The sequence below is a fragment of the Oncorhynchus nerka genome, linkage group LG10, assembly GCF_034236695.1.
Source record: "Oncorhynchus nerka isolate Pitt River linkage group LG10, Oner_Uvic_2.0, whole genome shotgun sequence".
Classification (NCBI taxonomy): Eukaryota; Metazoa; Chordata; class Actinopteri; order Salmoniformes; family Salmonidae; genus Oncorhynchus; species Oncorhynchus nerka.
This window is the reverse complement of record NC_088405.1, coordinates 38793987-38817854: the sequence shown is the minus strand read 5'-3', so window position 1 is coordinate 38817854 and position 23868 is coordinate 38793987. Positions and strand designations below refer to the sequence as shown.

The 23868-nt window shown below is 42.3% G+C and overlaps 1 protein-coding gene across 2 annotated transcripts in view; it reads left to right on the top strand.

Annotated features, from left to right (window-relative positions):
* dntt (deoxynucleotidyltransferase, terminal) overlaps positions 1-23868 on the top strand; it is a 158367-nt gene that overhangs the window by 6296 nt on the left and 128203 nt on the right. For both annotated transcript variants that reach the window (XM_029669767.2, XM_029669766.2), the window contains exons 2-3: positions 8642-8816; positions 16940-17050. In XM_029669767.2, the coding sequence (XP_029525627.1) occupies positions 8642-8816; positions 16940-17050 (286 nt within the window). The remainder of the gene's footprint in view (positions 1-8641; positions 8817-16939; positions 17051-23868) is intronic.

The following is a 23868-nucleotide window of genomic DNA, read 5'->3' as shown; positions in this document are numbered from 1 at the left end:
AATTATCTTTGAAAGACAGGGTCCTGAAAAAGGGGCGTTTTTTTGCTGTAGATGGAAAAAAGCTGCCTTTGAAACAGTCTTGATCTGTTTGTTAAAAGTTTTTGATTTGTTAAAAAAGTTTGAAATATCCAATAAATGTCGTTCCACTTCATGATTGTGTCCCACTTGTTGTTGATTCTTAACAAAAAAAATACAGTTTTATATCTTTATGTTTGAAGCCTGAAATGTGGCAAAAGGTCACAAAGTTCAAGGGGGCCGAATACTTTCGCAAGGCACTGTAGGAACATTCACTGTCTTATTGGTAAGCAACTCCAGTGTAGATTTGGCCTTGTGTTCTAGGTTATTGACATACTGAAAGGTGAATTCCTCTCCCGGTGTCTGGTGTAAAGCAGACTGAAGCAGGTTTTGCTCTAGGATTTTGCCTGTGCTTAGCCCTATCCCATTACTTTTTATCCTGTACTTGCCAAGTGTACCCATACCATGACGCAGCCACCGCCATGCTTGAAAATAAGGAGGCAGTTACTCAGTAATGTGTTGTGTTGGATTTGCCCCAAACCTAGGAACATACAGATATGTTCCTAGCCCTGAACATAGGTGTCACGATCGTCGTAAGGAGCGGACCAAAATGCAGCGTGGTATGTGTTCATGATGATTTTTTAAATCAAGAAAGCACTGAATACAAACTATACAAAACAATAAACTAATAATGACCGTGACGCTATAATGAGAACTGTGCTGACACAAGCAACTAACATAGACAATCACCCACAACCCAAAATGACAAAACAGGCTACCTGTCACACCTTGGTCAATATGTTTTGTGTTCTTTATATATTTTGGTCAGGCCAGGGTGTGACATGGGTTTATATGTTGTGTTTCGTATTGGGGTTTGTAGTAATTGGGATTGTGTTGATTAGGGGTGTGTCTAGTTAGGCTTGGCTGCCTGAGGCGATTCTCAATTGGAGTCAGCTGCTTATCGTTGTCTCTGATTGGGAACCGTATTTAGGTAGCCTGAGTTCGCGTTGTATTTTGTGGGTGTATGTCCTGTCTCTGTGTTAATGTCACCAGATAGGCTGTATTAGTTTCACGTTCCGTTTGTTGTTTTGCTTAGTATGTTATTGAGTTATTTCATGTACGCATTCTTTCATTAAAGTCATGAGTAACCTACACGCTGCATTTCGGTCCGACTCTCTTTCTACAAACGAAGAACGTGGTTACACTACCTAAATATGGCTCCCAATCAGAGACAACGAATAACACCTGCCTCTGATTGAGAACCATATCAGGCCAAACACAGAAACAGACAAACTAGACATACAACATAGAATGCCCACTCAGATCACACCCTGACCAAACAAAATGTAGAAACATACAAAGCAAACTATGGTCAGGGTGTGACAATAGGACTTTGCATTTAGGCCAAAAAGTGTATTCCTTTGCCATGTTTTTTTGCAGTATTACTTTAATGCCTTGTTGCATGTTTTGGAATATTTTGTATATTTGTGCTCTTCTTTCACTCTGTCATTTAGGTCATTATTGTGAAGTCACTACAATGTTGTTGATACATCCCTAACTCTCTCCCATCACAGCCATTTAACTCTGTAGATGTTTAAAATCACCAATGTCCTCATTATAACATCACTGAGCAGTTTCATTCCTGTCCTGCTGCTCGGAGTAGTTTTATTTGGCCTCCCAAGCTTCCTGGGAAAAATTATAAAAACAAACAAAGAATTGTTGAATTTTCATTGTTGGACATCATTCTCAATAATACTCGGCGACCATTTTTGTGCCAGACCTCTCCACAAGTATCAGCTATCAGGTGGAAAGGTGAGAAGTGATATATGCCAATTAGGAATGAGGGAGATGATTTGGCGGCCTTGATGGAATGTGGCCAGGTTGGGAATTTAGCCATGACACCAGGGTGAATGTGTAACGGTTTTCTAGGTGTGGTGAAGGAGAGTCGGACCAAAACGCAGCGTGTAGATTGCGATCCATGTTTATTCAAACAAACGATAAACACGAAATAACACAAACACTTACAAAAAACAATAAACGTAACGAAAACCGAAACAGCCCTATCTGGTGCAAACACTAAGACAGGAACAAAGACACTAAGGACAGGAACAATCACCCACAAAATACACAGTGAAACCCCGGCTACCTAAATATGGTTCCCAATCAGAGACAACGAGAATCACCTGACTCTGATTGAGAACCGCCTCAGGCAGCCAAACCTAAGCTACACCCCTACTCAGCCGCAATCCCAATTCCTATAAAACCCCAATACGAAACACAACAAATAAACCCATGTCACACCCTGGCCTAACCAAATATTATAACAAAAACACAAAATACTATGACCAAGGCGTGACAGAATGCCCCCTACTCTTACAATAAGTGACATGGGATTTTGAATGACCACAGAGAGTCAGGACACTCATTTTAGCGTTCCATCCAAAAAAACGGCACCCAACACAGGACAATGTTCCCAAATGAAATCAAGGTTCGAGATGATTATGTTTTAGTCAAATATTATAACTGTTTAGGCTTCTTGCAGTCAATTTGCTGTGTACAAATGCAGTTTTATTATGTCCCAGCCCCAGACCATCCCACAAAGAAAAAATTGACCCATGGCTGAATCTAGTTGCTGATCCCTGAACTAGACCATGCTTAAAAAAATATTCATTATCTGATTTGTTATTGTTACCCATTAACCAATCACTGCCCTTTTTTTGTAGGCTTTCAAAAAGCTCTCTGGACTTTGGGGTTGAATCTGGGCTTGGAATTCAATATTTGACTGAGGAACCTTCCAGATGTTATATGTATGGTGGACAGAGGAACGGTTATTCGTTTAATAATCATGTCATGCCCTATCAATTCACACACAGTGAGTCTATGTAACTTTTTATGTTATTTCTTAAGCCAAATTTGACTCCTGAACTAATTTAGGCTTGCCTAAACAAAAGGGGCTGAATATTTCGGCAACAACAATTATATCTTAATTTTTCTTCCACTTTGACATTACAGAGTATTATGTGTATATTGTTCACAGAAAAATTACAATTAAATACATTTCAATCCCACTTTGTAACACAATAAAATGTGACGTACCCAAATCTAACTGCCTGTAACTCAAGACCTGAAGCAAGTATATGCATATTCTTGATACCATTTGAAAGTAAACACTTTGAAGTTAGTGGAAATGTGAAGTTAATGTAGGAGAATATAACACATTAGATCTGGTAAAAGATAAACAAAAAACATGCATTTTCTATTTTTTTTGTTCCATCATCTTTGAAATGCAAGATAAAGGCCATATTATAATATAGGAGTCTAGGCGCAATTTAGATTTTGGCCACTAGACAGCAGCAGTGTGTGTGAAAAGTTTCAGATTGATCCAGTGAAGCACTGCAATACTGCACAATAGTTTCTATTGAGTCTGCATAAATGTGCCAAATTGGTCAATTGAGACATTTTCAAGTAGATAACTATAGAAAACATACAACAATTATATGGTAATACAAAATGTAAGTTTACACACTCCCAGAAATGTTATACAATAAATTTCACACATCTCGATGGCCGGGCGGGGTGGGTGTGGAGCCAGAGACAGATCAGGGTTGGGTTATAAAAAAATATCAGAAACTTTGAACATCCCACGAAGCACCATTAACCTCTTAAGTCGACCCTCTACTTTTTTGAACATTTTGTTAAAAATCGCGCAACATTTCAGCGCCCTGCTACTCATGCCAGGAATATAGTACGTTCATATGGTTAGAATGTGTGGATAGGAAACCCTCGGACGTTTTTAAAACTGGTTAAATCACGACTGTGGCTATAACATAACGTGCGTTACATCGGAAAGCGCAGGAAAACCTGATCACAGAAAATGGAAATAAATATCCTTGCGCCACTTCCAGCAATTGTTAACAGTGAGCCGAATTAGATAAGACCGAGCATTCAACTCCCACAGCATCCCCATGTTGTCTAGAGTCTTGTGAATTGAATCATCTTTGATTCTTGGTTGAACCGAAACAGGGGCACCACTTACCTCCGGTCTCCGCCCAGATCATTCCGGAAGAGCTCTCTCGTGAAATTTTTTCCAAGACGACAGCTAATGATTTTTACATCGCCTAAGGATGATTTTTATCGCTTATTAACGTTTACTAATACCTAAAGTAGCATTACAAACGTATTTCGAAGTGTTTTGTGAAAGTTTATCGTCTACTTTTTGAATTTTAAAAATGACGTTACGTTGTGAAATCGCTGTTTTTTTCGTTTATCACACAGTCTACATATAACGATATCTTGGCTTTATATGGCCCGATTTAATCGAAATAAAGACCCAATAGTGTTTATGGGACATCTAGGAGTGCCAACAAAGAAGATGGTGAAAGGTAATGACTGTTTTCTATTTTATTGTGCGGTTTGTGTAACGCCGAAATGCTAATTATTTTGTTTACGTCCCCTGCTGTGCTTTTGTGTTGTAGTGTATTGGTGCATGCTATCAGATAATAGCTTCTCATGCTGTCGCCGAAAAGCATTTTAAAAATCTGACTTGTTGCCTGGATTCACAACGAGTGTAGCTTTAATTTGATACCCTGCATGTGTATTTTAATGAACTTTTGAGTTTTAACTAATACTATTAGCATTTAGCGTAGCGCATTTGCATTTCCAGAGCTCTAGTTGGGACGCAAGCGTCCCAAGTAGAAGCAAGAGGTTAAATCCATTATTAAAAAATGCAAAGAATATGGCACCACAACAAACCTGCCAAGAGAGGGCCGCCCACCAAAACTCATGGACCAGGCAATGAGGGCATTAATCAGAGAGGCAACAAAGAGACCAAAGATAACCCTGAAGCTCCACAGCGGAGTATCTGTCCATAGGACCACTTTAAGCCATACACTCCACAGGTCTGGGTTTTACAGGAGAGTAGCCAGAAAAACGCCATTGCTTAAAGAAAAAAATAAGCACACGTTTGGTGTTCGCCAAAAGGCATGTGGGAGACTCCCCAAACACATGGAAGGAGGTTCACTGGTCAGATGAGACTAAAATTGAGCTTTATTGGCCATCAATGAAAATGCTATGTTTGGCGCAAACCCAACACCTCTCATCACCCCGAGATCACAATCCTCACAGTGAAGCATGGTGGTGGCAGCATCATGTTTTTCATTGATCCCTACCAACTGAGAAACTGGTCAGAATTGAAGGAATGATGGATGGCTTTAAATTAAGGGAAATTCTTAAGGGGAAATCTGTTTGTCTTCCAGAGATTTGAGACTGGGACGGAGGTTCACCTTCTAGCAGGACAATGATCCTAAGCATACTGCTAAAGCAACACTCGGATGGTTTAAGGTGAAACATGTAAATGTATTGAAATGGCCTAGTCAAAGCCCAGATCTCAATCCAATTGAGAATCTGTGGTATGACTTAGAGATTGCTGTACACCAGAGGAACCCATCCAACTTGAAGGGGGTAGAGCAGTTTTGCCTTGAAGTATGGGCAAAGATCCCAGTGGCTAGATGTGCCAAGCTTATAGAGACATACCACAAGACTTGCAGCTGTAATTGCTGCAAAGGGTGGCTCTACAAAGTATTGACTTTTGGGGGGGGGGGGGGGGGGGGGGTAGTTATGCAAGCTCAAGTTTTCAGTTTTCTTTTGTCTTATTTCTTGTTTGCTTCACAATTAAAAATATTTTGCATCTTCAAAGTGGTAGGCATGTTGTGTAATTCCAATGATACAAATTCCAGGTTGTAAGGCAACAAAATAGGAAAAATGCCAAGAGGGGTGAATACTTTCGCAAGGCACTGTATCCTAAAGGATCTATAAAAAATAAAATGTAATAATTGTATTGGGCAGTTTTGATAAACACCTCCCTAATTCAGCCTTTCACAAACAATATATGCGTTCTGTTGAATGTTACACACACACAAGCACGCAGGCGCACACACATTGTTTAGTGGGTGTGAATGTTGTTTGTAAGGTGGACGAGAGGCACAAACCCTCATTTATCATCTGTTTAGTTTCAGCTTTCTAATTTCAACTCTAAAATGCAAATACACAACAACATGATCAAGTTTTCTGAATCGTGAGCTTATTGTCGAGCTAGTCTGAATTTTTTGTCTTTAGCTGGTGTAAAATTTCAATTATTATGTTATGCGATACACACTTTCCGTAATCTTGATCTTGGCTCTCCTAGTGAGAGGCAGTGTAGAGAGATTTCATTTAGCACAAGCGTCATCTCTCCCTGTCTGAACCCCGTTGAATATAACATATCCTTACTCACTGCACTGGGGCTCAGGGTCCCGCTGTTCCTGGAACTCTCTTCGGGTGCAGTGCTTCGTGCTATAGCTCATTTGCATCTGCTGTGCCATTTTACATTCACACAAGTTGGAAAAATATCTAAGTTAGGGTTGGATTATAGGAGCTATGTTTCTGTAAGGAGGGCAGAGTGTAAAAGATCATGTGTGAGAGAGAGAGAGAGAGAGCACCATTTTCTTTACCCCTTGTTTATAAGAACAAACCCACCATGGCTAAATTCAGTACCTATCAATTTAACCACAGGGTTGGATGTCTACATCAATCAACATTCGATTGCGGCCGTCTGAAGGACTTCCTGTCTTGTTAGAATCAACAAGGCTGTCAGTCTGAAGGACACTTTCTTTTTCCTTTTTCCAAGATGATGGGTGATACCATTTATTTTTCTGCAAAAATCAAGATTCAGTTCACCCCAATATACTTCTAAAATTGGTTTTGGCAGTGTGCAGAATTATTACTTTCCTTTTTTGTAATCGTATCGTCATATTCAAACCTGAGCAAAGCCATTGAATATGCTCATATGCTCTACCCACTCATACTGTTTGTGTAATCTGATGAGCCTCACTCTGGGGCTGTTATTGTCTTGGAGCCTCTCTAAACCTGGTCTCAGTGGCAGGCCAACCAGCCAACCAGTACACAGAGCAGTCAGACAGAGGATTAGTCTCACCGCTGATTTGGCCGATTAGGCTCCAGAAGCGACACTCTGCTAGACTGTTGGGATGTCCTGGGAGGGCCGTAAGGATCCGTTATGCTGTTTTACCTCTGCGAGGAGAAGGAGGAGCATGGGAAGGATAATTATGCACGCACGGGCGCTCTGATTGGCTCATTGGTATGGTACTTAAACAGAGAGGGTTTCCTTTTGGGGGAAAACCAGACATGTCTGTTGTGAGGATTCCTATGGAGCTGTGTGATACACTATGTGAATGCATATCTCCACTCTTAGGGGCGTATTTTCAGTCATAAACATCTGAATGATGCTCAGAGGCCCTGCTGAGGAGGCTGTGGTGCATGTTGTTCAGTCAGTGCTAGTCCATATATGGCATGTTATAGTAGTCCCTTCTAAGACTCACACTGGATCTGAAACCTTTATATATCTCTCTAAAACAATAGAAATAAAGACCGTGAAGTTGTTCTCTTTCTACTCCAACTAAATTCTATGACATAAAAGGAACCACTGATGTTACAATCAGACAGATTCACAATCTACAGATCAAGGCAAGTTCCAAGCAAAGGGGACATTTTAGAGCCATATAGATGGCTCTGAGACATTTTAAACACTTTCAGTGGGACCTTTGATCCAGAGAAGTGATAATAAGACATCACGAGGGTGTCATACATGCTTATGACCAGTGATGGAAAAAGTACTAATTTGACACACTGGAGTAAAAGTAAAGATACAGTACCTAAATACAAAATGAGCGAAAGTCACCCAGTAAAATACTACTTGAGTAAAAGTCTAAAAGTATCTGGTTTTAAATGTACTGAAGTACAGTGGTGGAAAGGGTACTCAAATGTCATACTTGAGTAAAAGTTCAAAGTAAATGCTATACATAAAATTACTTATGTTAAGCAAACCAGACAGCACAGTTTTTTAAAGTAATTTTTTATGGACAGCCAGTGGCACACTCCAACACTGAGACATAATTTACAAATGCAATATTTGTGTTAAGTGAGTCCACCAGATCAGAGGCAGTTAGGGAAGACAACATGTTATATTGCTATGTGCGTGAATTGGACCATTTTGCTGTCCTGCCAGAGCATTCGAATTGTAACGAGTACTTTTGGGTGTCAGGGAAAATGTATGGGAGTAAAAGTATATATTTTCTTTAGGAGTACAGATACCCTAAAATACTACTTACATAGTACTTTAAAGTATTTTTACTTAAGTACTTTACACCACCGCTTATGACAAGCCTTACAATACATATACATTATTTATTTATTATTAGTTAGGCTGTCTGGTACAAATGTACATCTTAATGCTGAATTGCAGTATACAGAAGAAAAAAGAAGATACGTTTGTTTAAAAAAAAGAAGAAGTAATTGGAGCGCAAATTCTAGTCTTGACAGCTTCAGACGGATGTTGTCTGCTCTTGGTGAAGGTCTCTATTCTGCTGACAGCCGAGTTGGCGGTTTGATGATGGTGATGTCGGTGCTAGAGTTGGCTCGCCATTCCTGACGTTGTCCTCAGGTCCTCAGCTCTATGTAACCACTGGACCTCTTCTACAGTAGCGATGTGTACTGCCACTTGTAACCACATAATCATGCATTATACCTGCAGACTTACTGACCTGTGACCCCCTTCTTCTTGTTCCCTGTGCAGTGATGAGGTCACCCACGTGGTGGCAGAGGATAACCAGGCTGGGGCATTGTGGGCGTGGCTACGGGGGAGTGGTCTGAGGGATGTCTCCAGACTGCAGGTGCTGGACATCTCCTGGTTCACGGACAGCATGAGAGAGGGGAGACCTGTCACTGTGGAGACCAGTCACTGTATTCCGGTGAGGGAACCTGTGGTCAGTTTGAGTGTAGGTGGGCATTTCCCCGCTATGTGTGTGTGTGTGTGTGTGTGTGTGTGTGTGTTTGCACGTGTGTACATGTGTGTGTGCAATAGAGAGATTATTTTGGAAAACAATTTAAATACTGTATAGATACTGTTATACTGATATAGTATTTTGTAGTTCGGAAAACATACAGACTGGAGCATCAGCATTTGTGGGTTCGATTACAGGCTCAAAATGGCCAGAAACAAAGATCTTTCTTCTGAAACTCGTCAGTCTATTCTTGTTCTGAGAAATGAAGGCTATCCCATGTGAGAAATTGTCAAGAAACTGAAGCTCTGGTACAAAACTGTGTACTACTCCCTTCACAGAACAGCTCAAACTCTAAACAGAATAGTCTAGTCTAAAGAAGGCCAGGTTTATTGCTACTTTAATCAGAACAACAGTTTTTTAGCTGTATTAACATAATTGCAAAAGGGTTTTCTAATGATCAATTAGCCTTTTAAAATGATAAACCTGGATTAGCTAACACAACGTGCCATTGGAACACAGGAGTGATGGTTGCTCATAATGGGCCTCTGTACGCCTATGTAGATATTCCATTTAAAAAATCTGCCGTTTCCAGCTACAATAGTCATTTACAACATTAACAATGTCTACACTGTATTTCTGATCAATTTGATGTTATTTTAATGGCCAAAAAATGTGCTTTAATTTTAAAAAACAAGGACATTTCTAAGTGACCCCAAACTTTTGAACGGTATTGTATATTTGTTTGTAATGTTGTGAATTGTTAGATACTACTGCACTGTTTGAGCTAGGAACACAAGCATTTCCCTACACTTCAATAACATCTGCTAAATATGTATACGTGACCAATAAAATTTGATTTGAGGTAGTTAATGATGTAGCTAACTAGCAGCTAGCTAGCCTAGTGTTGGCTAGTTAGTTAACTCTAGCTAGTTAATGTTAGCTTCTCTGGTGGTTTTGTTAGGCCTACCAACTAGGCTAGCTAGCTATCTAGTTACCATCTACAGAATAGACCTCCTATGCAATCTTTTGAGATTTGTTTGGGATAAACTAGCTAGCTAACTAGTTTTTTAACCTTGTAAATTAACTATCTAGACTACTACTCACCACCACTAGAATAGTTATTTTTTATGTTACTTGAGTAGGCATATCTTTGTTTAATCTTTGTTTAAAAGCTCATCTTTTGTTTGTAGGTATTTTTACTTAGGTCATGAGTAGTAAATAATTATATAGAAATTGGTCATAGGAAAATGGTAAATTAGTCTTAAATTTCAATAGCTAAATCCTGTTACAAGTGACTACCTTGTACTTGTGCAGATATTGCAGATACGTACTCTGTGTTGTATAAGTGTGTTTATTTTTTCACTTGGATGGCGCTTTTAGTAGCCGGCGATTAGATTGTCAGGATGGGTAACATACTTTGTAGGTACACAATAGTTACAAGTAAATACCCTTTAAGATACACTTCATTTTAACTAGAAACTTGCCTTGTAACACCTAGTAATTACAATGTACTTATGCAGATATTACATGTACTCTGTGGTGTACTGGTGTGTTTATCCTCCCACTTGGATGGTGCTTCCGGGAAGCATTAAAATAATGGCCAGGGTTGTCACGATGGGTAATGTACTATTTACAGTAAGTACATATTAACGACAAGTACTGTAAGTACCCCTCAAGATACAGTTAATTTGAACTAGCTAAATTCTTTAACACTAGTAATTATGCAGATTTTGCATGTACTCTGTGGTGCACTTGTGTGTTTATCATCCCAGTTGAGGATGACACACACTTAATAATGACACCAGTATGGTAGACCCCAGTCAGTGAGGTTGACCTATATCATTTTGAGTTTTTTAAAGATTTTTGCATTTTACCCCCTTCTCCCAAATTTCGATCTTGTCTCATCGCTGCAACTCCCCAATGGGCTCGGGAGATGAAGGTCAGGTCATGCATCCCACGAAACATGACCCGCCAAACCGCACTTCTTAATACCCGCCCGCTTATCTCGGAAGCCAGCCGCACCAATGTGTCAGAGGAAACACTGTTCACCTGACTACTGAGGTCAGCTTGCAGGCGCCCGGACCGCCACAAGGAGTCATTAGTCCCCCTGGCCAAACCCTCCGACGCTGGGCCAATTGTGCGAGCCAACCTATGGGACTCCCGATCACGGCCGGTGGTGATACATCCTGGGATCGAACCCAGGTCTGTAGTGACGCCTCTAGCACTGCGATGCAGTGCCTTAGACTGCTGCACTACTCGGGAAGCCAGGTGGACCTATATGTTATAGGTTTTGTAACTCAAATGGTAAGCTTTTTGGGGGCAAATGCTAGCAACAAAATTCTGTGGAAATTTGAAGAGTGTGCATTCCCGGGTAGGTAATTATAGCCTATGTAATCTTGGGACACCCAGTGCATCTATACACAAGAGGTTACAACCTTGTGATAGTTCATACTGAATTGGATGCAGCTGAGAAGAAAAACAACACTAAATTGGTGAATTTAGTGCAAACTTCCCTTTTTTGGAAAAACGAGTCTTCGTGCCATGGATCATCACTGGAGGCTTCGTGCCATGGATCATCACTGGAGGCTTCGTGCCATGGATCATCACTGGAGGTTTCGTGCCATGGATCATCTCTGGAGGCTTCGTGCCATGGAGCATCGCTGGAGGCTTCGTGCCATGGAGCATCGCTGGAGGCTTCGTGCCATGGAGCATCGCTGGAGGCTTCGTGCCATGGATCATCGCTGGAGGCTTCGTGCCATGGAGCATCGCTGGAGGCTTCGTGCCATGGATCATCACTGGACTGAGGAGACGTACAGGAGGCCTGGTGAGTGGAGCTGCCACAGGGCTCACCAGGCTGAGGAGACCTACAGTGCGCAGAGCCGGCGCAGGATCTCCTGGGCCGTAGAGACGCACTGGATGCCAGATGCGCTGAGCCGGCACCCTTCGTCCTGGCTGGATGCCCACTCTAGCCCGGCAGATGCGGGGAGCTGGAATATAGTGCACAGGGCTATGAGTGCGCATTGGAGACACCGTGGGCTCCACCGCATAACACGGTGCCTGACCAATACCACGCTCCCTACGGTAAGCACGGGGAGTTGGCTCAGGTCTCCAACCTGACTCAGCCAATTTCCTCGTGTGCCACCCCCCAAAATGTGTTAAATTATAGCCAAGGTAAAAAAAAAAGAAAAAAAAGGATAATCAATGAGGGGCTATGCGTTCTATGGAAAATAATGACTATCCCTTACAAATCCCCATGGCTGCCATGGGCGGCCCTCCCCCGCCCTCCTTTCGGAAAAGCTGACCATGACTCCATTTTGTTGCTCCCTGCCTACAGACAGAAACTAAAACAAGAAGCTCCCTCGCTCAGGTCTGTTCAACGCTGGTCCGACCAATCTGATTCCACGCTTCAAGAATTAACCCCTCGGCTACCTGCCACCCTGGCCATTGTCAGGCCTCTACATTTCCATGGCAATTCAGAATGATATCACACAAGCACACACAGTAAATTATGTAGAATTTGGAATGTTTGATTGGTTGGAACTCAGTTTTGTGGTAACAACCTCAAGACCAAGCATGCGACTTGTTTCTGCTATCTGAGATTATCCATTTGTCAAAAATAGCCATCTACGTTGAGCGAATTGACCAGTATATACAGTTGAGGGGACAGGGACAACAGTATTTTCCTGGCCTGAAAGTCTCCTCCCCACAGAATCCCACCTCAACACCCCCAAGCCCACTCTCTCAGGCATCCTCTGCTACAGGGATGGGAGGCAGGTGTGCACAGTAAGTGCCTCTCTACCTACTGTACCCTACTATCTACACTGTTAACCTATTCATTATCTGAGTAGAAAACCTCAAATCTTGCCATGGCTTCATGTTTTCCAGCCTGCTACCTCTACCTGGCGTGATGTACCAGCGCAGGTGAGGCCCAGTCTCTCTCTGAGATATCCAGTTGTAAAAGCACTGGGAAGGCCGGTGCAGACAGATACAGTAACTCAGATCTGGTACTATTACAACCAGCTCCTCACCTGCTTCTGCAACCAGCTTCCCACCTCCTCAAAGGAGATGAGGCGCATCGCCAAGTTTTACATGAGTCTCGTATGAGTCATCCAGCAGTGGAAGAGAACAGCTTGGGTTGAGTGTGCGGATGAGGATGAGGTAGTGGAATCTCTACAGGGCATGACCAGGAGGTGTTGGAACTGGTTAAGGACATGGGCCTCCTGTCTTTTTCAGACTAGTCACCTAGCTCACAATGATTGAGGCTAGCAAATTGGTAGGTCAGGTAAGTTCGATAAGTGTAAGTTGGACACGCACACATGCACTCGCACACACGCACACACAGAGTTAAATATGAATAGTATTATTATATTATCAGTCAATTAATTAGAGTTGAACTATACCTACTGTGATGTACATTTGTGTGTGTGTGTGTGTGTGTGTGTGGAGAGTGCAATGGCCATGGACTGAGCAGTATTATGGTGCTGTAAACTGTAAAGGGAGGTTTTTATTAATGAACATAATAAGGGGAACTAAAATCATAAACAGTTATGATTTTAAAATGTTCATTTATGGTAGACTGCAGATATAGAGATGAATGGCCTGTAAAATCCATGAAAGAATGATGGGCACTAGAATCATAGATATGACAAGGACAGGCGAACAATACAATGTGACCTTGAACATACTGAGTCCATTTTCTCAACGACATTTGCAATATTAATTACCAAATGGCAAGACTTGACAAGTCAGTATGTCAAATCTATTGTTGCTGCTCAGCAAATGAGTAATACAAGATAAATCCTTTATCCAAAGTTCAATGCTATATCAATATTAAATGCTAACATCTGTCAAATGGGAGCTTTATTGTGTGTGTGTGCATGTGTGTGTGTGTGTGTGTGTGTGTGTGTGTGTGTGTGTGTGTGTGTGTGCGCATTTGTGTGTGTGTGTGTGTCTGTCAAATATACCTACCAGAGAGGAATTGTAGACGAGAACACATTTACCTTTCTATAGCCTACGCTCACATTATCACATTTCAGTTTGCTTGACAGCAGCAGAAGGATCCCCCATAATGCTTTCGCGTGCCAAATAGACCCATCAGCTCGGCGCTCGCCACTAACCAACACACAGACAGATTTGTTTCTCCTGGATGGCACTGTGGGAGCCTCCGCAACATATGGGCCTAAAATAAAGAAATATGCTGCCTGGTTTAGATGGACAGTCTATCTCTCTACCCTCAGTGGGGAAAACAGAGACAGACGTTCTTCCCTTCTTCCCACCATCCCTGGGTTCAAATAACATTTGAAATCACTTCAAATACTCTAGCTGGGCTGGGCTTGACTCAGATTGCGTGGTGCAGTGCAACCAATATAAAAGTCCCAAAAGTGCAAACCCCGCCCATCTGGCAAAGGCTAAACCAAACGCTGAAAATATTTGAAATATTTCAGACAGTTTTTAAACCCAGGTCCACTTCCTACCAACCTCAGCACAACAGTGTTCAAAAGAATGGCTCTCTGACAGCGTTGTGCAGAGTTATGACAACAAGCGTGTGCCTGAGTTATACAACAACAGATATGAACATGCGTATTTCTGAGCACCCATTCGTGCTAGTCCATATGACATGCTAAAATGTGGCCCATCAATAGATGTATTTTGCCTGTGTCATTTAAGCAGCTGAGCTAATGATGCAATGTTGACATTTATCAGCCTTTCTCCTAAGGTAACCACAGAGCTCTTTTACTGCTTCTCCTGTGATGTATCCCTTTTCTATATACAACAAGGCAATAGACTGTGGCATTTATGTGTGCCGTACTTCCAATAGATTGTTTTTTATGAGTTATAAATCTATTTAAGAGCCTTGTGAAGAGACACAATATTCGCAGAGCTGGCTTCGCTAACACATTTGCCTCAGGCTCTTCCTTCCACTCTAAAAACGTTATGTGTTTTACAACCAGAAATATTCCACCTTGTACCCTAAATGCTGCTACAATGGAGAAATACAAGTTTTAAAAACCCATTGAAATGTAATATTTCCATTGGTTACTTACCGGCATACATACAATGGGCTACAGAGGCTGTTTTGCGTAAGTTGAATGGGATGTGGAATAGGTGGTAGGCTGGTGAAACAAGGAGAGAGGAGGCAGTGTGCAAGAGATTGTGGGAATGATTGCTGGATCTGAGAGAGATGTGTCAGGCCTGGGAACACAGACATGTGTTGTCCCTGTGCAGTGGCTGTCATCAATCTTCTCTTAAGAAGGGCTAGTGGCCTCTGTGACCCCTAACCCTGATCGGTAGTCCGTGAGGAATTCATTAACCTGCCTGAACACACCTCTCCGTCTGTGTGTATACAATTAACCTGAACAGACAGTATAGACACACACACAGACCCGTCTGCTCGCCAGCACCCATGCAAGCAAGCAGTCAGGAACGCACGCACATACCGGGCATGCACGCACGAACACACACGTGCATGCTAGCGTGCCTGGTGCATGCATGCATATGTGCTTGCGTTCCTGCCCGTTTGCTTGCATGGGTGCGGGCGAGCAGGCGGGCCTGTGCATGCTTGTGTGTGTGTCTACAGATACAGACAGGGGCTGTCTGTTCAGGTTAATTGTATTCACACAGACTGAGAGGTGTGTTCATTCCACACACACACACACACACACACACACACACACACACACACACACACACACACACACACACACACACACACACACACACACACACACACACACACACACACACACAGTTAGTCTGAGGAGCGGGCATCTGGGGTCCAGCATCACTCACCTCTCCCACTAGCAGCAGATGTGAAAGGGTCTGTGAAAGGGTCGAGACCGTGGAGCATAGGTGTCCAACTTTATAAATTCAGCAGACTTTTAAATGTGGACATTTAATCAATAGATCCTCTCTGAGTTTAGCAGGAAGTGAGCCTTGGGGAGAGTTGGGCAGAAGGGAGCGTACAACATGGAAGCTGGATACATTATAGGCCTGTATAATAACTAAACCCAATTGTATCATGCCTACCTCCAACTCCCTGTGCATACTTAAAAAAAAAGTATGTTCTATTCTGATCTGTGTAAGAGAGGAAAAGGTACGTTTCACTTTCGATTGGCAGAAAATCTGATGCCATGAAATATATTCAGAGCTATTCAACACTTTTTAAGAACATTAGAGACTTCTGGTAAGGGAAGAACTGATGAACATTTCGAGAGCTTGGGACTTAAAGGCTCCTGAGTTATTGACATAGCCTTGTTCTGTTCAATGTTCTCTACCTATAGTATATAGTACTCTAAATACCCCAATTTAATTTTGTTGAGTACAATCTAAAAAATGCTGACACCATTCAAACCAATAAGGGTTTGGAACTTTAAAGCCAATTATCTGAGAATGATCTTTTTGCAGATAGAACCTTAGAACCAAGCTTTAGATTTTTTACCATTTTGATTGATTTAACCCTCCCAATGTGGGAGACCTGGAGAGATGCCAAGCACTTTTTCATTGTCTTCGTCTTAACACCCCTGTTCCTTCTTTAAAAGTCTCTGTCAACATGGCATGGTGACATGACCTCCCTGCAATTTTCATCCGTGTCACAGTATACCCAAACTGCCTGAAAATACCATGGGTAATTTTCACAGACACAATGTTCCATTGTAGATGTCTAATTGTCTACGAGAACATTAACATTTCATCTGTAATCCTTTTGAAATATTACAATTGAGCAATTTCTTCTGTCGGACTGAAAATGCAATTTACAAATGGCAAATTGGATTATGGGTTTGCAGAATTCTTGATGTGTTACAGGTTAGCTGGAGTAATGGATTTGGATACCACCAGACTGTGTGATGAGTGTCATTAGACTGTTGCCCTGGTGATGTGGGGACTGGTGTATTCTCAACCTCTTTTATTGCTGTTCTGCTTTCAGAACCCAGAACAATCTCACATAACTTTTGAAACCCACTTTTGTCACATTTTCTATGATCCAGAATCTCTTCAACTGTGATTTTTAATTTGATTCCTGGTGAATATGACTCCCACGGATACTTTTTGCAATGAATTCAAATCTACTGTATTTTTGGTTTTGTATACAGGATACTTCATCCACAGTGACAGAATGTTCTCCACCCACTGCTGCTGCCAACGTTTCTCAATACGCTTGTCTGAGACGGACAACCACGGAAAATCACAACAAGATATTCACGGTAAGGAAAAACAACATATACAATCAGTCTTTGTTAAGCTATTCCACCTTTATTGCTGCTACAAAGCATATATCCTAGTAAATACTACAGTATCTTATTTGCATATACCCTGCCCATTCCCCTCCACATATCGCAATTTATGCCACCATTAAGGGAGAAACCTACATGCCAAGTATATACCATATAGTATTGTGTTCCCTACAGGTTATAGAAAAGAGCAGAAGCTCTGAACATTTAGTTCAGTTTATGAAAGGAGAAAGCCTGAACAATTTATTCAGACCCCAGTACTTCCTGCCTGCCTGCCTGCCTGCCTGCCTGCCTGCCTGCCTGCCTGCCTGCCTGTCTGTCTGCCTGTCTGCCTGTCTGTCTGCCTGTCTGTCTGCCTGTCTGTCTGCCTGTCTGTCTGCCTGTCTGCCTGCCTGTCTGCCTGTCTGCCTGTCTGTCTGTCTGCCTGTCATGGAAAATGTGCTCTGTTAGTATTTTTCCAGTAGGTTTCTTGAAGGTGAAAGCTTCCACTTCTATTGCAAAGATAATAAAACAGGAACGCTATACTAAATGCTACAGTATTGTCTGCAAAAATACTACATTATAGTAGAGTCTGCAAAAACACAACATTAATTACTACAGTATATACTATAGTTTTATTTTACTATATTATTTATACCAGTTAACTATAAATACTACAGTATAATAGATTATATTACAGTAAATACTACAGTATCAGTATTCTTTGTAGTGTTTTTGTACTTTAGTCCGCATTAACAGTGGTAGTCCACAAAAACACTACAGTGAATACTATAGTATTTAGTCTTTTTTTTTATGTGGGTCTGCCTTGCTTCACATACCAATGCACTGACTCTGGCCCCCATCAGATACATTAACCTACAAATGAGAAGCATCTGCAGGTATGTCATGATGAAGGCACAACAGCTGAGGTGCCCGCAAGGGCTGGAAAGGGCTGACCCTTATGCTGGGCATGCCACACTGATATGGGCAGTGGTTGTGTCGCTTCTCACCATTGGGCAGCTAGTGGCCAACACCAGGGGAAGGGGGATGGGGCGGGGGATGGGGGGGGGGGGGGGGGGCGTTAGCGCACGTTTTCAGACTGGCTGTGATAGAGGGTAATACTGCAGCTTGCCATTGCATTGTGTGCGGTAATGTTTAGCTGCACAACAACAATGCCGCTTCTCACAAACATTATTAAAAAATAAGTTTCCCGATAAATCTCACGGACAGTATTTAATACTCGCTGCCAGTGTGTATGTAATATAGTCTTTATGTGCACTGTGAGGGCTGTTTTGCTGACAGTCCAAGGTGATCAAAAGCACCTTTAAAGAATAGTCAGAGTTAGGGAATACATTTGAGAGATATTGCATGGAAGCATAATGTATCTGATTCTTCCGCTGATGTGATTCCAAACTTGGGGCTGTGTGTGTGGGAGGTTGGTGGCTTGGTGATGATGAGTTCCTTCAAGCCTTATAAAGCAGAGCTACCTCGGATCCTATGGAGACATCTGTTTCATAATGAGTTTCACTTCTCCCTGACTGACTACACATGCACACTCTCACACTTGCAGACATGCATGTAAGAACGCAGGCATATTCATGTGACACACACACACACACACACACACACACACACACACACACACACACACACACACACACACACACACACACACACACACACACACACGCACGCGCGTCACCTGGGAGCGGTGCTCGGTTCCCCTTCTCCTGTTCCTTTCCACCGCATTAGCTCTCTAATCACCTGGCTGATGATTCCCTCATTATTCTCCTTCAACATACATCACTCACCAGTGTTATTGGTGCTAATAAATGTCAGTTCAACCTGTGGCTGTGGAGGTGAGATACAGGTAATTCAACTAAATCCTAATATCCCGAGAGATGTTGAGCTTTTAGATGTCTATTCTGCTGTTATGGCTTTGATCATCAGTAGGGTTTAAGACCAGGGAGGTCTGGTGAAATATCAAAGATCATGAATGAACGACAAAACGTCATCACCTGAGAGGTTTCTATACAGGGAGCAACACAGCTAAAAATGTGGAGATAATATTCTGTTTAATTTGCAGTAAATTCAATATATACAGTATGAAAAGCACATTATCCAAAGCAAACGTTCAACATATAAGAGAGAACTGGTGGGTGAGTGTGTGTTTATGTGTACCTGTCATCAGGCCTGTGTAAATGTCACGACCCAAATTTAGGTCATGGGAGGTTTTGAATGGCCATGAATGTCTGAGTAGAAAAAAAAAGAAGAACTTAAATGACTAAAAGCAGGTAGAAAAAGTGTGTAGAAATGATTATAAACATATTTATTTTACATTTTTATAATAAACCTATTTTTTCTTCAATCACAGTTGTTTTTTTTCTTCAATATAGAGTTATTAGCAGTGCTATTTAGCAGATGTGGTTGATTTTGTGGTCTCAAACCAGTGTGCTTGACATTCTTCATCAAGAATATGGTAAAAATGGACATTGAAAAAGATGGGACTGGTGTTTCCTTGGTATGTTTACTGACCAATATAGCATTACAAATAATTTTCCAGGTAGTATTTTGGCAACAACAACAAAAACGCAATGCAAATATTGGATTGCGACTGAGACAACCTCAACCTGGTTCAATTTGGGTCCCAAGGCAAAACCAGTTGAGAACTACTGCTATAGGAGATCCGTCAGGTTGAGAGGAAGTGTGAGAGGAAGCAGCCCATGCTGCCATGGGAGGAGCCACAAGGTGTAGGAGGAGGAAGCACTAGGAACCAAGAGGTGTCAGGATCAGGAAAAGAGGATGAGTATGATCTTCCCAACAGCACCCCAGGCAGCTGTCAATCAGCTGACAGAAGCCCCTCCCCAGGGCCACACATTCTCTCTCTCTCTCTCTCTCTCTCTCTCTCTCTCTCTCTCTCTCTCTCTCTCTCTCTCTCTCTCTCTCTCTCTCTCTCTCTCTAATCTCACCTTTTCAGTCATTACTTCTCTCTCCCCTTGTGTCTTGCGTAGGTTCAATTCAAGGGGCTTTATTGGCATGCGAAACATATTTCACAAAAGTGAAATAAACAATAAAAAGTGAACAGAAATATTTCACTCACAAAAGTTCCAAAAGACATTTAAAATGTCATATTATGCGCGATAAATAAATAAACATAAATATGGGATGTATTTACAATGGTGTTTGTTCTTCACTAGTTGCCCTTTTCTTGTGGCAACAGGTCACAAATCTTGCTGCCGTGATTGCACACTGGTATTTCACACAATAGATATGGGAATTGATCAAAATTTGACTTTTAGAAGTCTTTGTCGGTCTGTGTAATCTGAGGGAAACATGTGTCTCTAATATGGTCATACATTTGGCAAGAGGTCAGGAAGTGCAGCTCAGTTTTTTGGCAGTGTGCACATAGCCTGTCTTCTCTTAAGAGCCAGGTCTGCCTACAGCGACCTTTCTCAATGGCAAGGCTATGCTCACTTAGTCTGTACATAGTCAAAGCTTTCCTTAATTTTGGGTCAGTCATATTGGTCAGGTATTCTGCCACTGTGTACTCTCTGTTTAGGGCCAAATAGCATTCTAGTTTGCTCAGTTTTTTGTTAATTCTTCCCAATGTGTGAAGTAATTATCTTTTAGTTTTCTCATTATTTGGTTGGGTCTAATTGTGTTGCGGTCCTGGGGCTCTGTGGGGTCTGTTTCTGTTTGTGAACAGAGCCCCAGGACCAGCTTGCTTAGGATAATTCTTCATGCAGAGTCTCAATTTGGTGTTTGTCCCGTTTTGTGAATTCTTGGATGGTGAGCGAACCCCAGACCTCATAGCCTTAAGCCATGGGTTCTATAACTGATTCAAGTATTTTTTGCCAAACCCTAATTGGTATGTCAAATGTTATGTTCCTTTGATGGCATAGAAGGGCCTTCTTGCCTTGTCTCTCAGATCGTTCACAGCTTTGTGAAAGTTACCTGTGGCGCTGATGTTTAGGCCGATGTTTGTATGTTTTTTTGTGTGCTCTAGGACAACAGTGTCTAGATGGAATTTGTATTTGTGGACCTGGCAACTAGACCTTTTTTTGAACAACGTTATTTTTATCTAACTGAGATTTACTGTCCGGGCCCTGGTCTGACAGAATCTGTGCAGAAGATCTAGGTGCTGCTGTAGGCCCTCCTTGGTTGGGAACAGAAGCACCAAATCATCAGCAAACAGTACATATTTTACTTCAGATTCTAGTAGGGTGAGGCCGGGTGCTACAGACTGTTCTAGTGTCCTCGCCAATTTGATGATATAGACACTGCTCAAAAAAATAAAGGGAACACTAAAATAACACATCCTAGATCTGAATGAATGAAATATTCTTATTAAATACTTTTTTCTTTACATAGTTGAATGTGCTGACAACAAAATCACACAAAAATTATCAATGGAAATAAAATGTATCAACCCATGGAGGACTGGATTTGGAGTCACACTCAAAATTAAAGTGGAAAACCACACTACAGGCTGATCTAACTTTGATGTAATGTCCTTAAAACAAGTCAAAATGAGGCTCAGTAGTGTGTGTGGCCTTCAAGTGCCTGCATGACCTCCCTACAACACCTGGGCATGCTCCTGATGAGGTGGCGGATGGTCTCCTGAGGGATCTTCTCCCAGACCTGGACTAAAGCATCCGCCAACACCTGGACAGTCTGGGGTGCAACGTGGCGTTGGTGGATGGAGCGAGACATGATGTCCCAGATGTGCTCAATTGGATTCAGGTCTGGGGAACGGGCGGGCCAGTCCATAGCATCAATGCCTTCCTCTTGCAGGAACTGCTGACACACTCCAGCAACATGAGGTCTAGCATTGTCTTGCATTAGGAGGAACCCAGGGCCAACCGCACCAGCATATGGTCTCACAAGGGGTCTGAGGATCTCATCTCGGTACCTAACGGCAGTCAGGTTACCTCTGGCGAGCACATGGAGGGCTGTGCGGCCCCCCAAAGAAATGCCACCCCACACCATGACTGACCCATCGCCAAACCGGTCATGCTGGAGGATGTTGCAGGCAGCAGAACGTTCTCCACGGCGTCTCCAGACTTTCACGTCTGTCACATGTGCTCAGTGTGAACCTGCTTTCATCTGTGAAGAGCACAGGGCGCCAGTGGCGAATTTGCCAATCTTGGTGTTCTCTGGCAAATGCCAAACGTCCTGCACGGTGTTGGGCTGTAAGCACAACCCCCAACTGTGGACGTCGGGCCCTCATACCACCCTCAGGGAGTCTGTTTCTGACCGTTTGAGCAGACACATGCACATTTGTGGCCTGCTGGAAGTCATTTTGCAGGGATCTGGCAGTGCTCCTCCTGCTCCCCCTTGCACAAAGGCGGAGGTAGCGGTCCTGCTGCTGGGTTGTTGCCCTCCTATGGCCTCCTCCACGTCTCCTGATGTACTGGCCTGTCTCCTGGTATCGCCTCCATGCTCTGGACACTACGCTGACAGACCTTCTTGCCACAGCTCGCATTGATGTGCCATTCTGGATGAGCTGCACTACCTGAGCCACTTGTGTGGGTTGTAGACTCCGTCTCATGCTACCACTAGAGTGAAAGCACCGCCAATATTCAAAAGTGACCAAAACATCAGTCAGGAAGCATAGGAACTGAGAAGTGGTCTTTGGTTATCACCTGCAGAACCACTCCATTATTGGGGGTGTCTTGCTAATTGCCTATAATTTCCACCTGTTGTCTATTCCATTTGCACAACAGCATGTGAAATTTATTGTCAATCAGTGTTGCTTCCTAAGTGGACAGTTTGATTCCACAGAAGTGTGATTGACTTGGAGTTACATTGTGTTGTTTAAGTGTTCCCTTTATTTTTTTGAGCAGTGTATATTGAAGAGGGTGGGGCTTAAAGCTTTTTGTTTGCGTACATGGATTTTATTATGTCGTATGTTTTTTCCCCCAACACCACTTTCCATCAATTTGTATCGCAGACCCTCATGCCAAATTTAGTCAAAAGCTTATTTGAAGTCAAAAAAGCATGAAACAGCAGGGGTTCAAACTGTAGAACCCAGTTTCCAAATTTGAATATAAAATGGATTTATCAAACAAAAGTATGCTTAATTTTATCTCTGTGACCCACAGATTACTGAACGTAAGTACATTATTTACCAGAGGTGAATGTATCAAACCAGTTGCCTTGATAAAAGTGTTTTGTTGTTGTGCACTCTCTTCAAACAATAGCATGGTCTTTTTTCACTGTAATAGCTACTGTAAATTGGACAGTGCAGTTAGATTAACACAAGCTTTCTGCACATATAAGACATGTCTATGTCCTGGAAAGTTGGCTGTGACTTACAACGTCATCATAGTCACATTAGTGCACGTTAGCAACAACCGTCCCGGTATAGGGACACCGATCCCATATAGGTTAATGATAATGCTGAGGATTTTCCCTATGTTGCTGTACTGTAATTTACTCTCTCTCTCACACACATACACGATTGTGCACACGCCCACACACAGAATCTCCTCTCCTGTTCATTCAGGTCTAGCCTACCCCTCATCTCCATCATTGTTGTGGCAGTCAATCTTCCTCAGTCATAATTATACTCCCAACCTGCCACACACTGATCCAAATATTGACATGTGTGTCCCGGTTGATTGACATGCTACATTAACGACTTTCAAACTGATGGCAACACAGACATCGCTACACACACACACACACACACACACACACACACACACACACTGGCCTCTGTTACTAATGAGAGGAGAGGAATCGAGGTAGAGAGAGGAAGAGATAAAGGGCTAAAGGTCTTTGATTTTGTTTCCTTTCATCATACGGCC